This window comes from Dunckerocampus dactyliophorus, chromosome 1 (assembly GCF_027744805.1).
Source record: "Dunckerocampus dactyliophorus isolate RoL2022-P2 chromosome 1, RoL_Ddac_1.1, whole genome shotgun sequence".
NCBI lineage: Eukaryota > Metazoa > Chordata > Actinopteri > Syngnathiformes > Syngnathidae > Dunckerocampus > Dunckerocampus dactyliophorus.
In genome coordinates, this window is record NC_072819.1 from 27995381 (window position 1) to 28013536 (window position 18156).

The window sequence follows — 18156 nt, forward strand, 5'->3', positions numbered from 1 at the left end:
ATTTTCTGCGAATGAAAAAAAATCAACTAATTAAAATTGATTACTCCAGCTTTGTAAATGTGTTTCTGAATTAAATTATTTTATGAAAAGATTTTGACCAATTGAGGAGCTGAGGAAGTATCCATTACTGGATTGCAGCTGAGAAGAGGCCGGAATGTTTTGTGGTGGCTAAGTAGTTTGTTGTGCTCCACTGTGACTCCCCTCTCGACTCCCTTTCACGACCCCCCCGCTGCTAAAGTGCCACGGATTAATCTCTGATGACCCCCATATCTCAGAGCAGTTTCAGACACACGGTTTGGGCCTTTCACCTGAATTAATAGGAATTTGTGGCCTATTTAACATTTTTGGTCCAAAGTGGATGAAAGTGAGGTGTCACTTATGAAGAAGTCCTCACTCTTTATTCATGGAGCCTCTCTGAGCCCCACAGGGGACGTCCTTATCCAAACACGCTGTCTCGCTAGTTGAGCAGCGGCAACCTCGAGATACTGTGCACGACCACTAAGAAATGTCGGACTTTGCTGTATAACAATTCTTTCGGTCCAGTTTTACATAATCTAAGAATAAAATGAACACACCTATGGACAATCTAGAGTCTCTAATTAACCTAACATGTTTTTGGGTTATGGGGGAGAGTATCCAGAGAAAACCAACACAAACCAAAGCTTAGTTTGGATTTTTTGACGTGAAGTTGTATGACATCCCCATCAGCATTGTAGTCCAATAACAGCGACTTACCCCCCACTTGGTCTCCTAAGTCCAGTTCTGGTCAGATTTCTGTGATGAAGAACATAGTTCCGCTTATTTGCTAGGGACAATTAAGTAAAGACTTTCTAAAAACAGTATGCGTTCAAAAGATTAAAACATTTGCGTCACAAAAATGTCTTCTCAAAACCTTAAACCTCACAAAACGCTGGGCGTTATATCTCTCGTATCCCGTGCACTGTCGCCTGTGCGTTCATGTGAATGTGACGAAGACACCTGCACCTTCTTCCGCTGTGGAACACATACGTAAACCAGATGGCTGCGACGCTCCGACGCGGAATTATATGCGAGCGTCTTCGTCACATACACATGAACGCAGGAATACGGCGGGAGACAAATATATAACGCCAAGCGTTTTGTGAGGTCTGACTTTTTTTTTGAGAAGGCATTTTTGTGACGCAAATGTAGGCAAGGCCGGTAGTTCTAGTGTTAATCTTTTGAACGCATATTTTTAGAAGCCAAACTCTTTACTTAATTGTCCCCAGCAACTAAGCGGAACTACGTTCTTCATCACAGAAATCTGACCAGAACTGAACTTAAGAGACCAAGTGGGGGGTAAGTCGCTGTACAATGCTGATGGGGATGTCATACAACTTCATGTCAAAACATCCAAACTATCCCTTTTAACTACACAGATAAAAGATACATTTGTTTTCACAGTTTTACTGTTTTACAGTTCTACATGAAATGTACTTTACCCCTCAAGTATTTCTTAGCACTCACCCTCTCCTTGTTTGTGATGATAGAGAGCTGATTGGCAAACTCAACTAAATGGAAAGTTTGGCCAGTTCATGCAGTCTGAGGAAGGTAAAAAGAAAAAAACACTCTTCCGCTCTTCCGTTTTGCCCACCCCACCTCAAAAAATTGCATAATCCTTGTTTGATGTCTTGATCATAGCCTGGCCTGTGGCTTTGTCACTGATACAGTGCTGTATGTTATTTTTAAACCTAAATGTCAATCAAGTTTTCCATTGCCTGTTTGTTTCATCTATTGAAATGTTGACTCTGACCTTTTAATTTTCAAGCATTGGGGCGTCATTCAATAAAAATTGACCACACTCTAAGAGCACAGGACACAGAAATCCTACCAAGGTTATTTACCCTTTTGATTTCAGCATTACTACAAAGGTTAGTGAGACACCTTGTCAAGAACTTAAGACTTTGGGTCCATTTTGTTTAAATATTGTAAATGTTTACACTAAATGTTAGTGTTCATTCGTTTTCTGTAGTGAAATTTTGTACTAGTTCCTAGTAAAAAGTGACAAAGTGCTTTTTCTGAATTTTTAATGTTAAAATAGTTCATCAGCAGTTGCACTGATGATAACATACTGTCGAAGTGGAGTGTGCGCCTCACTCCCTGATATCTAACAGCATCAGTAATTCCCTATAGCTGCTCCCACGAGACATTGTTTCCTCCGCTAAAGGTCATATTAAGATGGGAGCCATGTCACAATTAGAAGGGCATTTCAAGCCTCTCTTTTCAAAAGATTAAAAAGCACTGTTGGCTAACCAGTCAGCCGAGTAAAGGAAATTCAATGATTTCATTAAAACTTCATTCCTTTTTAGCGGGGCTCTTGTAACATAGAAGGTATTTGGTTAAGTCATACAAGACAGCGTGTGATGGCAAATCATCGATGAAAGCACCAAATTAATATAGAGCTTCATTTTTCGCTGTCTCTCACTTTCTCTTGCTTTGTGTCCTCCTAATGTGTGTTTAGGATTGGAAATCTGAGACCATTCTAACACAATTTTTGTCCATGTCTATTATCATATCAGGGGCACTTTTCCACAAATGTACAGGCCGGGGCAATTGGGAATTAATTGATTCACATGAAGACTGAATCCTATACTTGCTAATGACTTCCTTTAAGCCCCGTCTACTGCACCTCACACCCAAATTCTACTTTGATCATGTTATCTGAATGCAGAAGAAGTGTAGCATTTGTGGACTAAATCTCAGAAAAGTTTAATTGAGCATAAATGTTTTTGGTGAAAATTCTCACCTAATGTTGCTTATTTTTATTTGTAATAGACTAGTTGGAAATTCACTTTTTTTCCCCCGCCTTAACAGGTTACATTAAGGAATGTTACATGGTTGCACTTCAGGGTTTATTTGATAGTACCTTTTCCCATATCTCGGCAAGTGCTGATAGTTTGTCCACTTTAACTGTCCACCTGTTACTATTTTCGAATTGGGAGAGAAAACAATAGAGAATGTGTAATGTAAATAGCTATCTTATACAGTGATTAAATACTGTAAAAGGAAAAAAAGAAAACAAAAATTGTTTGTTTTGTCCAGCCATTGGTGCAAATTAAATTTGCCAGGGAAAAGTGTAAGATACTTTTCTCCTGTTCCATATATTTTATTTTACTTTATTTGATGTTTATTGTTCTACAAATTTGAAGCGGCCGGACCAGATCAGGAGAGGACAGAGAAGAAGAGAAGGGAGTGCGGGGACAAGAAGCGGGACAGTATAGAGAGAGACAACACCAGCAACAACAATAACAAAGCAATAGAAACAAAAAACAGGATTACATCAGCAAATGTCTATAATGGTCATAAAGACCGTAATAAAAAAAACATGTTTTAAAAACAAAAGAAAGACACGTACCACCTAAAAATAATAATTCAACATCAAATTAGAGTGTTTAAATGAGAAAACTGAATCACCACAAACACGGTGCATTACCTCATTATTTTATTTCTAAATGTTTATTTTTTATTATTGACCCCATAATCACAAATAACTCTTGTTAAATTATTTTACTCAGTGTAGCTAAAATATACGACTGGTTACATGGTCTCCGGCGTGATGTGGTCCATGTGTATTGCAATTGTAATATTGCGCTGTTTAGTGCAGTGCAACTCTTGTCCAACTCAAACTCAATAACATTGCTGTAATCCTGTTCACTCATCAACTTCACTCACGTTAAGTGTGTTGGTTAATGGTCTCTCCTCCTGTGATTGAGTTTTTGTCTCTTTTTCTCCTTTACCGGACACTTTATTGGCTATCTGGTTTGTAACGATTATTGCCCTTAACATGGAGCACTTTGGTGCATTAGCAAGTAGAGCTTAACAGAGCAAGAAAAACGTATATTTTTAAAAATAAACAAACATTATATACATTTTTACCTATACTATAATTCTTATAGTTTCATGTTATTCATTATTGCCTCAGTCTGAATCTATCTTGTATTGTTTCTCTGTATCCCACCCACTAAAAGCCCAGTTGTGCTACCCAACACTATAACTGAGATGATCTATAAGTCAATAAACAAGACAAGACTAAAATCTGTGCAATGTGGTTATAATTGATTGAGATGTCTGGGTGGAACTTGTTTAAAGCTTCTATGTCATCTGCTAAGAAGTGCACTTTTCCTTTCCCTGAAGGTCTACCGCTAACCAAATGGACATGTGCCTCAGTTTGCTGCTGAGCCAGCCGTGTTCCTTACAAAGATCTTGTGCTTATGACGATTAACACGGCCACAATCTTTTGTCAATAATAGTCTATTATTATGCTGAGGCAATGCAAACAAAATTTGCTCATTCAGCATATGTTCACTCTATTAGGTCATTCACCTTTTATAGTCCCTGTGTCACTTGTATAGTGGATACATTTTAGAATATTCAGTGTTAGTCTGTTTATTGCTGTTATCTAGTTATCAATCTTAGTCCCCTTATATTCGGATACATAGCCACCAATACGCCTGACTTACATAACTGCTAGTAACTCCAAGTTAGTTGACTGGCGACCAGTCCAGGGTGTACCCCGACTCTCGCACAAAGTCAGCTGCAATAGGCTCCAGCATACCCTCACGACCCTAGTGAGGATAAGCGGCATAGAAAAAGGATGGATGAAGTTCGACAGAGTGACTAATTTCCACCGGTGATCAGTGGTATGCTGCTGCTTGTAAAATTGGCAAATGTGATGAGTTTAAATAGAATGGCTTGGTGATTAAAGGCTCAGACAACTCCAATCATCTACACTACAACATAATCTCATCAATTCATCAATATTTACGTCATAACATGACAAAAATATGAAACATTTTAAGTAAAATACATTTACTCGCCACAGATGTCAATATCTCCTCCGTCAGACATCATGGCCGTAACTTATCTTGGTCAACAGTTTTGCTCTAATCAACCAGTCATGACTGGGGGCCGGTCTCTTTGCTCTGATCAACCAATCAGAACTGGGGGGCCTGCAAGCTAGCCCTGACATGTAAATCAGAAGTCTGATTGGCTTAAAAAAAACACAAAAAAAACTCAGCCCCATTGCTAAAAGTGTGTGTGTGACAGGGACCAGCATTCCTGATTCTAAAGCACCTGGGCAGATTACGTTGATATGGCAACGCATAGAAGTTGATGGCCAAAAACATCTAACATACACACAAACAAACTACTGGAAGCGCTGCAGCCAAGAAACATACTACAAAATGAAATGAAGATAATTAAGAAAATAGACTAAAATGAAGTGAATGACTGAAATGAAATGAAGATGAAGATAATAGACTGTTGGGAATAAATTTATATAATTTAATGGAACAAATGCTGTAATTTGAGTTTGTAATGTAGGTCAGTTCTTCTGGTAATGGATAGGCCAGCAGAGAAGGCCTTGCTGGCCCTGACCGCACACCACTGCTGTTATCCAAGGTAGTCCTTTTCATTACTAGAACAGTTGTTTTTTTTGGGGGGGGGGGGCTTTCAAAACATTATTTCCAATCTGTGTTTTCTTTACTTTATTTTTCTTGCTGGGTTCTTAGAGTTGTTCTTTAATCTGTTGTTATCATCTAAAGTATTTAAGGTTTTGGATGACATATTATATTTTCTCATTTTGTTAACAGGGCCTTTATTATTACTTTATTTATTAGGCCTTCATTTTTTGGGGGGTTGTTTGACCATTTTTTCACAGCAAATTAGAGTAAATAATAGTTAATATTGTATAATGTATTATGTGTTATAGTTAATATATTGTAATTCTATTACTTTAATTTTTTTCTGGTCGCTGCGGTGTGGATTTGTTTGTCATTCCTGTCTGGTCAGCGTTGATAAGGCAGTTTGTTTTCTTTAAACTTCACTGTAAACTTAACAGATGCCATGTCTGCTCTGCTGTGTGTGGTACAGACGTCCATTGCGTCATCAGTTTTTTGGTTTCGTGAGGGGAAAGATAATATACAGTAATCCCTCATTTATCATGGTTAATTGGTTACAGACACCACTGTGATAAGTGGACTTCCAGGAAGTAGGATTCCTTATTTATAAATGTAATATTTGTGCATAGAAAACCAGTTTACAACCTTCTAAATATGTTTTTTTGCATTATTAGAGCACATTAGAGAATAACACCCCAATAGGCACTTTCACACTTGTAGACATCCATCCATCCATTTTCTATGCCGCTTATGCTCATTAGGGTCGCAGGGTATGCTGGAGCCTATTCCAGCTGACATCAGGCGAGAGGCAGAGTACACCCTGGACTGATCGCCAGCCAATCGCAGGGCACATATAGACAAACAACCATTCACACTCACATTCATACCTATGGACAATTTAGAGTCGCCAATTAACCTAACGTGGGAGGAAACCGGAGTACCCGGAGAAAACCCACGCACACACAGAGATGCCCAAGCGGAGATTCGAACCCAGGCCTTCCTTATCTCCTGACTGTGTGGCCAACATGCTAACCACTCGGCCACCACTTACACCTGTAGACATAGTAGACATAATATAAAACATAGACATAAAAAAGATTTAACATAGGCTCACACATTAGCACTGATAGCATCCTTCCTGCGGTGGCTATTGTCTCATCAATGTAATGTTACTGTCACTTAGTGACCAGTGTAGAATACTACTGTAATACTGCTCTTTATGTATTCTTTATGTAAGGAGAGACTCACGATGCACTTTATTAACAAGCAGAGAATACATATGCAGTGACCATTCACACAGAATCTGCTGTTGGCAACAATTCACGCCAATCATTGCTCTCTCCACACTAACACTCAGCTAAACACAGTCAACTCTAGCTATCTGACGTCACCATCCCAGGCCCAGCTCCTTAAAGATTTGAGATTCAAGAGTTTTTATTGTCATACACACAGTAAAACAGGTAGTTCTGCTATGCAATGAAATTCTTGTTCTGTTCATTCTCCCCAAAAAAGAAAGAAAAACACAAGAAAATGAATGAGAACATCAGAAACATAAATACCGTAAAGCACCGTGTATAAACCACACTTTTTTTCCACTGGTAAGAAGCAAAAAATTGGTGTGCGGTTTATACACGATGACAGGTCTGTGACCAGACGCAGAAATTGACGAGAAGCCCATTTTTAGAATAGCCGTCTGTGGGTCAGACAGTTGCTTTGACTTTAGCGCCCTCTGCTGTACAGTTGCTGAAAATGCTTGTGTATGCAACTAACTTATCTGACGGCTGTCTGTATTTTCACACAGTGAAACGATCTCTATATACACTGAAGCTAACCTAAGCTTCCAATGTAAAATACAATACAACGTTGGAGTTTATTCAAATTCACACTGAAGCAATGCAATAAAATAATAAAAGAGAAAAAGAGAAGCAGTGAAAGATAAGATAACAAAACATCTCTGAAAATTGCAAATTTCTTTATTTTGATTTATTATTATTATTATCATTATTATTATTATTATTATTATTATTAATCTGTGCTTAGCCATAATATTAAAGATCTAGATGCCGAAGTTCAGATTTCTCCTTTATTCTTCTTTTTGAAATTGCTTAGAACCTTTACGCATGTTGATTTGAGATGAAAGAGTTGGCAAGCATTTATGAACAAAACATTTTTTTTTCCCCCCGCCATGAGCCTGAAAGTGAGGGTGCGGTTAAGACACGGGTGCGGTTTATACACGGTGCTTTACGGTACCAATAAATTAAGCAACAACAACAGAAGAGACATTAATACAGATAGATTAAATAAATAAATAAATAAATAAATAAATAAATAAAGTGCTATGAGTGTGTGCGTGTGTTGCGTGCGGCATGTGTGAGCGCTTCGTTGAGATGGCCTGTGGGTAAAAGCTGTTCGCCAGCCTTGTGGTCCTGGACTTCAAACTCCTGTAGCGTCTGCCTGACGGTAGGAGTGTGAATAATGACTGTTGTGGATGTGTGCTGTCCTTGATGATTGATGATTAAAGGCGCACACAACAAGTAACAGATATTACATTAAATACTAAATGAGTTACATTTTGTTGTATATAGTGGAACCCATTTATTGTAAGTCGGCCTTGTCTACCAAGTCACCAAGTTCCGGTCCACCGTGTACTTCTTGTTACTAAAGAGTGTCCGCTTAAGCCGACATTGACATTCATGGTTGACTGCTAATGTCAACATAAAATCTGAGACCCAATAGGGTAATTTCTCTGAAAAATCTGTCCGTTTATGTCAACATGTGGTTGTAGTATCCTGTAGTAGCTTTATTAGTTAAGAATATAACATATCACATGAAAACAGAAGAATCAAAATAAAAATATGCACCAGTGGAGGAAAACAATGCCAACAAACTGCCGTAGGGTCAGAAGTCTATCACCAACCATTCTCCTTATGTCTCTGGCGAAAGTCAAAAGTAAATATGCAAGCAATGGCTATTTTCAGTTTCGGTTATGTCGATAACTGCTCATGTCAATGTCAGTCAGCCAGTATGAACGGCATTGACATAAACAAGTTCCACTGTAGTATTAAGGATGAGAAAACCTCTGTTGCATGTGTGGAGATATTTTTATGCACTTACTTAGAATAGAGTATATTTAATTTTGTTTCACCTTAATTGCAGACTGTGCACACTAATGAAAAGTCAAATACACTTCAATAAGACCGATGAATTTGATTTGACATGATAGTCTTTTGTGTGTCACAGAAATAAAGCACACTACACAACCAACCCACTGGACAAGTTGAAACTGCAATTCTTTTGGATTGAAATGGGTTCATAGTATATGCAATGCATTATCTAAAATGAATTACCACTGGCAGGGCGCTCAATCATTTTGTATCTTTCAACACTAAAAGAAACGAAGAGTATTCAAAACCTTTCAACCTATTAGGGGGATGACTTCTACAATTGAATCACGGGGACCACAGGTTTGATAATAAGTCATCTAAACCCTCCCCTCCAGTTATTTCCCTTTTTTCTATTCTTACATATTTATCTATTTCCAAGGCTCCTCCTCATGACGCACACTTCAAATGTATTGTTTAATGCCATTTGACCGACAGTTCCCCCGCCCCCCACCTCGCAATTCTTGGAAATGCATATGAGGATGGAAAATTAAAGTTCATCTCAAAGGAAAACATAATAGAATCGATGAAAGCAGTGCACTTAAAACTTTTGATGTTCTGTTGCGATTTAACTTTCTAGTGCATTAATGTTCCAAGTCATTACAACCTTTAGACTGCATGATTTGATCATGGTGGGTTTTAACTGAAAGGATTACAGAGATTTTCAGCCTAGCATTCTAAAGTTGTTAGATACAAATGATCACCTCTGCATTAAGTATAGATTTTCTTTTGCCGGGCACTTAAGAATGGAAGTTTGTCTTTAAGAGGGTAATAGCAAATTAAGCTCTATACTCCATTTGTCCGGCACTCTTGATGGGCTAATTTTATAACTGCTGATTTGGTCATTCTCTCCATTTGCAGTGGCTTGAAAGTAGTCAGGTGGGCTTTCTCTACATTATTAGCAATAGCCATTATCCTTTTATGTTTTCCTTTCTACTTATAACAAATACTTTTGTCTACTGACACTCTGAACTTTTGAAAGTCACTTTGAAATTCACAAGCAGTTGATGTTTGCTAAATACAAGGCAGAAGAGTCTTGATCATTACAGTGATTCTTCTGTCATGCCGTTTTTTTATTTTTATTATTTATTATTACACTAATTATTATATAACAATATGACATGGAATGCAGGAAGTGATTAATAATATGTACTGTACAAGATGTGGAATGGATGGGGGTAGGATTAAATAGGCTTTGCTTCTTGCTACTCCTTTTTGACATGTAGAACTGTGAAAGGATGATTCATGAGATGTATTCCATTGTAACCTTCATGCATGTTTAAATAAAACTAAACAAAACCAAACCAAACCAAACTTTCCTGTGGACCTCTCACTATGATTTAATCACTTTTGTGTGTTCCCAGATTTCTACAGCTATAAAATTTCTTCAAAATCCAAAAGTGCGTCACAGTCCTTTGGCCACCAGAAAAGCCTTCCTGAAGAAAAAAGGTATGCAATGAATGCAATGTCATCATCTTTGAGAGATGTAAATATGATATTTAAACGCCAAGACTTCAGCTGATTTGTTTTTTGTAAAGTTGGTGATGGGGTCAATGGTGAATGTAGCTCTGGGGGATTTAATAGGGGTCGATGTAGTTTCAGAGTGCATGATTCAGGCCCTGTGAATAAATGACACACCAGTTGGGATGCTCCTTTGGGTTCAGGAAAATTAATATTGACAAACTCCCTCTGCCTTTTCAATGGAATTATCAATATTGCCTCCCAGCATTTTAACCCTTTTACCTAATCTAACTGTTATTGTAAATTTCAGACCTGACAGAATGGGTTTTTCTGTAGGGGTTTCGCAGTTGTTGTTTTTTTTATGCAATTAATTTTGATTACTTTTAACATGTGGTTTAACAATATTTGTGCAATATAATGTTGGAAAAGGATTATTACTCTAAACTCAGTTAGACTGGTTTAATGTAATGTGGTAGTGGAACTTGTAATAGCTAAGCACAAGCACTAGTACAAATAAACTGTGGTGAAAAGTTGCTGTTTTCTTTATGAAGTTTTGTAGTTAGAGATACAACAGAGTGCCGCAGCCATCTTGTTTACGTGTGTGTTGCACTGCGGAAAAACATGTGAGCGTCTTCATCACATACACTGTCTGTGAACGTGCACCATTTTGCGCTGTTTCGTTTTATATTTTCTTCACCAATCAAAGGCCTCAGGCAGCGTTGACTGAGGCTCTGATGCACATCCATACTGGAGATGTGGTATTCAGCTTAGCAACATTTCACTTTTGTGCCTTTATTCATCTTGGCATTTGCTTGCTAACTTGCTAACTGCTAGCACTCTGTCTGTGTATCCACTCACTAGTAGCCCCGCCTCCACGTACTGGAACAAAGGCTGACAGTAGGGTTCACTCTCTCCGTTCATTCTACTATAGAACCAATGCGCACAGAAACATGCAGAGTGAATCCTCTTGTCATCCAGCCTGTGTGGTACAGCGAGACGAGGGAAAGGAACAGGCATAAATGCACGTGTCAATTTATCGAGGCCGTCAAAATTATCGACCTCGTTTTTTTTATCGTTTGATTAATGTATTTATCGATTATCGTGACAGGCCTAGATACAATAATAGTAAGAGCTTGTCTATATCAAATGTAGACCACTACACCACACATGCATCTTTCTTTCATCTTTGTTTTAAACTATTTGCTGCACTCAAAAAAAACTTGTTTGCTCTTACCGCACTTTGCGTCAATGAAATATGTATGATGTTTTAATGCAGATTTATTTTGGAAAGTTGGTTCCACTGTAGATCAGAACAAGAAGCCTCAACTTGCATGTGGGCATCGATCTCAGGGAAAGACATTGTAAAGATGAGAGAAACTATAGCAATGAAACACAAAGTACATTACCGTTTTCAGATAACTATTAAGCCACTCTACAATAAAACTACAAATCAAACACATTTCCTCTTAAATTGATTTATTGTAGTTATGCTCTTACTCTGAAACCTCATGCAGACTCAACATATTTTGTTTTTGTTGAATGCCAATGTCCCCATAATTTCTGATGAGTGTTTATCACATGCAGGGAATTGTCATAAAAAATCTTTTAACATTTGTATTGTAATTACTGGTCTTTAGTGCCATTTAGTAAACATGATTTCATGAAATGATGAAATACTACTCACTTTTACTCTCACCACCTGTTATACCAGGGGTCGGGAACCTTTTGGCTAAGAGAGCCATGAAAGCCACATACATACATGGAAATACATTCCAAATACATGGAATGTATTTCCGTGAGAGCCATATACTATTTTAGAACTTTGAATACAACTAAAAGCGTGCATTTTTAAGCAAAACCTACAATTTTAGAATATAATATGCTTCTGATTTTTTTTTTTTTAATAAGCTTGTTATACTGAAGTTTTCCAATAATGCGACTTCTCGTGCTGCATGGATTTGCACCGCACACCATATTTTTCTTTTTTTTCGCCATCTTCTTTGTCAAAAGGGTTGGCTCTGCAGAATTAGTTTCCTGACTATTTGATTAAAGGAGGGAATTTTACTTTTTGACATCTCAATTACCCAGGTAGGCTACCGCATTATCCAATAATTATTGAGTTTTGGTGTCTGACCCAGAAAATTTCGGAAGGACAGCTGTAATTGGCTCTGGCCACCCGCATTGCAGTTCAAAATGGATGGATGGATTAAAATTAATACGAAGGTTTTATTATTTGAACATTATTTTTAACACTGTTATTTCTGTAATGTTTTACTTTAAAGTGTCAGCAGAAAAAATTTAAAGCACTCAATTTTCTCGTTTTGAAGAAATGTCTGAGAGCCAGATCTGGTTCCCGAGTTGTAGGTTCCCTACCCCCATGTGTTATACGAACTGTAGCTGCTTTTTGGTTCTCTCTTAGGCCACATCCACACACATAGTTTTTTTTTTGTTTTTTTTAAATGCCCATTTCTCCCACTCCAGTGTTAAAAATATCTCCATCCACACTTGTGGGGTTTTTAAAAAAAATCTCTGTCCACATAGAAACACATTCACCGGCTGTCATGCGAATTTTGGCCAATCAGATGCCTGAAAAAGCCTCCACAGCTGACTTAATTGCAAATTCTAATGCATAGTGACATATTAGATGTACAATGATGTGTACATAATCTTTAAAATCAGTGCACACTTACACGACCCCAGGAAATGTCATGAATGTTTTTTTGTTTTATTTTGAACGCCTGCACCCTGCACGGATTCAAACTTACTGTACACCTGTACAACAACTTCAAGGTTAAAAACATTAGATAATGTTTCACATTTGTTATGACACAAACCAAAAAGCTCAGTTTTACTCCTCCACAAACAAGCACTAAAGCCGGAGTTTTAGAAAATCTCCACTCTGGCCGACGTTTTCCATTAGCTAGGACAAAAATTTAAGTTTGTGTGTGGATGAGAGGACCAAACGCATACAAAAACATTTTTTAAATATCCGCATTCATTTGGACATGGCCTTACATCACCACTTTCCCCCTATTTAATTCAATGGAACAAAGATCCCAATAGCACCAGGCCCAATATTTGTAGTTGCTTTTTTTGTCATCCTCTCAACCATGTCACCGAGAAACTCAATCAGCCTCCTCCTTCCAATTGCAAACGTGTCAGTCTTAATTTCTAATACAGTTTAATGTCATATTTATGTAAATACATCTGGATTTTACTTTATATTAACGGCCAGAAATGTCAAAGGACACATAAAATGAAACAATACCATCTCCCGGTAGAGTGGAATTTAAATTGGATTCCTCTTGCTGGCAGTATTTACGCTGGACAGCTGATGAAGGGGAAAATAGGGCCCACTTTGATTGCATGTTGCAGAATCTTTACACAATAATCTCGCTCGTGCATATTATTTCACTGCACATTTGCGCCCTAATCTCCGCTGAAGGATGCCTCTGTGGTCATATCTCCCCGCATTCAAAGACATCTTAATAGTGTGGTTTATTTCAATATTCATTGAAAAATATAATTTTCTGTTTTCCTTCAACTGTCAATTCTGAGTATGAATTGGCAATTATGCAGTCCAATATATGTAGCTGCCCTCCCCGAGTCCTTGAATGAATGAACTGGCTGAAATATTGAAAGTTTGTCACCTTGATGTAATACGAGTCGCACTATAAACCAGATACATTTTTTTCTCTCTTTGGCAGAGGACTTGGGGAATAAATTGCATTTTAACACTATTCCAACTAAACCGTTTTGCCTTTTTGTTTCTTGCTGGGATCAAATAGGTTTTTACTCTGACTGGACTATAATGTGATGCAGTCACTTTGCGTCAATCTACGGTCCTCTACAATTAACATTTACAAAGCCTTAAAACCCATTTGCCAACACAGTTTAGCCGAAACAATTAGCAGTTACAGGTACATCATTGCCAAAAATTATAATGTCCTGAGGACAAAGTGAACAACATTTACATCTTGTCAAATGTCATTTTGACCGAGGAACCAGAGCTGAGGTTTTCAGTTTTACCCAGCTTATCTAACCATTTGTTTTGGAAAATGTTTTGATGGCATTTTTCATTTTTATTTTTATTATGTCAGTTACACTCATTGTATTTTCCGGGCTATAAGTCGCCCCAGAGTATAAGTTGCATCACTCAATGCATCGTGAAGAGGGGAAAAAACATATGCTGTAAATTATGGACTATAAGCCGCTACATTTTTCATACACTTTGAACCCCGCGTTTTAAATAATGATCCGGCTAATTTATGGCTAAAAGAACGACTAAAAGTTCCCATAATAGAGTGCAGATTCAAGAAGTAGTGAATTGGACTTGTGAAGTGGACGCTAATATAAAGTTTTGAAGTCATGCAGCAATCGTGTTTTGATCCGACAAGTGTAGAATTACTACAGCTGCTTGGGCTGTGGCAGCTGCTGAACTGTTGATGATAACAGTGTCTCGTGTCTCACTCATCAGAGCTAACAAGTGACGCTGTGAAGACCGAGTGTACGTAGGATTGCAAGGTATATAGTGTGTCTTTCTGTGTAAATATCCCATGCGACAACATGGACACCTGCAGCTGAAAGACAAGTGCGGCCTATACAGTATATGTACACATTTGGTATAGGCTTATTCAGGTGCACTCAGTAGTCAGGAATTATGGTATAAGTCACACTGGACTATAAGTCACATTTACCAAGATTTTTCAGAAGTGTGCGGCTCTTAACAACGTTAAATTCACAAGAGAAGACGACGAAGCCAGAGGGAAGTGGCAATGTTTACACCTGCAGGGAGAAAAAAAAGAATGCTGCAGAAGCTGCAGAAGTCTTTTTTTTTCAGTATTTGGATACAATAAAAGCTTACCTGTTTAATAAATGTTAGAATGTTCTCGAAGAAGACACTTTTAATGTGACATGATTCCTGAACGCATCCTGGTGTGTAGAAATGTATCAAACAGCCATATTTTTACCAAAACTTCATTTTTGTATTCACAAATGAATTACAATAGACTGAAAATTGTGCGTTTGTATTTAAGGGCTATCCACATGTAAATGTTTGGCAAAGTATTTTATCGTTTCAGCCTTTCAGCCACACGGAAACGGGGTTCTTGGTGCCCTGAAACTGTATTTTTTTTAGAACTGCTCCAGAGTGGGAAAATCTGAAAACACTGGCTTGTTGTTTCCGTGTAGACGAGCAAAGCACTGCTGTTTTAAAATGATGACGTCACCGATTTTTCACAGTCATGTGACTAGAAGTGAGCTATGACGACAAGCCAACATAATATCTCAATATTTGGACTGGCATGACTCACCCCAGTTGACATTCTCCTGATACTTTATTGTCTTGTATAACAAAATGACTCACAGATGTAATTCCACTTTGTTGTAAGTCTAGACGAGCCTTGGAAAGTGGAAAACGACGGACTTATGCACATGCATTTGTTCTTCTTCTGTAGTTAGTGTCTAACGAGGTTCCGTCTGTGTGTCTGTTTACAGCGCCACACGTACTGTATGTGTGCCTTGTGTATTACATCGTTTTCACCCCGTGATCTGTTCCCATCTGGATGCAACTATTTACTACAGTAATCCGGCTCAGTGTGAACACAAATCTTTTTCAACGTGCTGAAAAAAAGATCCCAGGAACGTTTCCATGTGGACAAGGCCTTAATTAGTCAGTGGCTGACACAACAGCTACAATCTTCAAGCTGTGTCCCAATTAAACAACAATCCACACACGTGTCATATAATTATAGTTGCACATTACTTACAGATACATGGTCTCCAAGGCAGAAGCGTATTAGAAAGTATTTCGTAACAAAAAGTGGTATGCTCTACATCAATTTGTGTGCCTAACTGTGTCACAAAAATGTTATGTTACGGTAAATACGGTAATTGACTTGAATGGGATGCAGCAAAGTAAACAGGCCAAAATTTGTTCAAATTGGTGTTCATCCCAAAAAAATGCAGAAACATCTAAAATACGTTTTGCCACTGAAAGAGGGAAGATGTTACAATAACGATTGCAGCACTGTACTCAGTGTTTAGACACATCGAACTTGTATTAATTTTTAGCCATACCTATGAAACATCACGAGGTGAAAGTATTGCTCTGGTAATGCCTTTGTTGCCTCTGTTACATGTCGTCGTCAGGTTTCTTGAAAGGGTGTTTACTAGAGGTGCTCGAATTGATCGGCCACCGATCAGTATCGGCCGATTTCCGTGAAAAAGCACAGTATTGACATATGCCGATACTTGCTTTTAAACGCCAATCCCCTTCGCTCATCAGCTCCGCCCTCATTGCTGCAGCCAGCCTATAGTGACCATCTCCCGCCCACTTTCCCTTCACAAAGGCAAAACAAGCAATAACATAAGTTTTAGTAATATAAGATTTGCACCCTGCAAAACACACCTTAAAAAGCTTTAGTTTGGTGCGGCATTTGGAGGACAAGCACTTGGCAGAATGTGGTGAGTTTTTTCGACTCGCGATGTGATTGTCGGTCAGGTGGCGGCTTGTTAGCCAAAACGTGGGACACGCGTCTGTGATAGCCCAAACAGTGGTTGGATGCGTCAGACTGGATGGCCAGATGTCGTTTGCGGTGGAGGAAACTTTTTTGACGACTGCCTGCCGTCCTACTCTATGCTCTTGCATCCAAAGTGTCCTTAAAGAAGACGCCTGATCCTCCTAAGTTTCACCAGTGATTTTGAAAAAGTAAGTTTTAATATGTTTTTGTCTAAATGTTATGGTTCCTCTTTCATATCATATAGCCCAGCTGTCACCAACGTGGTGCTCGCGGTCACCAGGGAGCCCTCCACTACCACGAGGCGTTTGCATGCCTTCTTTTCATTCAGGTTTTCAGTTAATAATGTGAGAACACTAGAAAGAAATACAAAATGTGAGTTGTGGATACCAGCATTTTGTTAATGTTCTGGTAATACAAACATATTTGCTTTGTTTGGGTTGAAATAAGCTATGAAAGCTATGTTTTTTTAATGTTTTTTTATTTTTAAATTTATACTTTAATTTTGATTGGTATCGGCCGATTTCACTTGTGGGTAATCTCTATTGGTATTGGCAGCATAAAAACCTGATCGAAGCATCCCAGTGATTACTTTTACTTTGTTTTCGTTTAATTTAGCTTTATGCATCATAGTTAAAATGCCAATTGAAACACAACCCGCTCATTCCAAAAAAAATATTTAAAATGTTAAAGAAAACATTGCCTGTAAAGTATAACTTTATGACAGTTTGAGCCTGGAACGAATGAATTAACTTTGCATTATTCCCTACAGAGAAAATTGTTTTGGAATTATAACAACTATAAAGTGAACCAGTGTAATGGAACAGCTTTTGTTCGACGTTGTGGTTCCACTGTATTTCTTTTTTTTTTTTATACTGTCAAATTTGATATTGACTTGACAAAATAATGCAAATAGATTTCACCCTGGATGGAGGGCCAGCGAGTGAGGGTCACAGAGAACATAGGTAGGCTGTTGGTCTATTATTGCGCTTGGTATGAAGGTAAGGGTAAGGATAAGGTTCATCATCCCTCGTATTAATAGGATGCTATATGTAAGTGGGGTTATGTGACTCACCTCTCGGACAAAAATGACTGTGACCAAGGCCTGCAAAGAAGGTAAAGGGATTGATGTGGTTATAAATTACTCCACGGCGCCACCTAGTCGAGGTCTTTTCTACTTTGTCATCAGTAGGGCGATAAAAGCAGGGAAATGAGAGCAGTATCTTTTTTTTTTTAATACATAAATGAATACGCTATGAGATTGTATACTATTTTCAAGCAAATGTATCAAACTGAAAGTACATATAGAAGCACCATCACAACTTATTAAACATGTTGATGTCACACTCCACTTCTTCATATTCCAATGACCTCTTTCTACTTAACATGACCTCGGCCATTCATCTTTGTTTATAAATCTGTTATCCAAAATCTAATTCTTCTCAAGGACCCCTGAAGGGAAACATGTTCACCTTTTACCTAAAATATTTTAGTGGGCAATTTTTGTAATTGACTGTCTTGCCGAGGTCTTGACCCATAAAGTCCAGGACTGCCAGAATTGGAGAAATTGATTTAATAAAAGAGCCTTACTGCCTCTTT

General features: G+C 38.1%; 1 protein-coding gene across 2 annotated transcripts in view; it reads left to right on the plus strand.

Moving 5' to 3' along the window:
- Positions 1 to 18156, plus strand: part of pex14 (peroxisomal biogenesis factor 14) — a 92634-nt gene that overhangs the window by 31649 nt on the left and 42829 nt on the right. For both annotated transcript variants that reach the window (XM_054771336.1, XM_054771345.1), the window contains exon 3: positions 9943 to 10027. In XM_054771336.1, coding sequence (XP_054627311.1) covers positions 9943 to 10027 — 85 coding nt within the window. The remainder of the gene's footprint in view (positions 1 to 9942; positions 10028 to 18156) is intronic.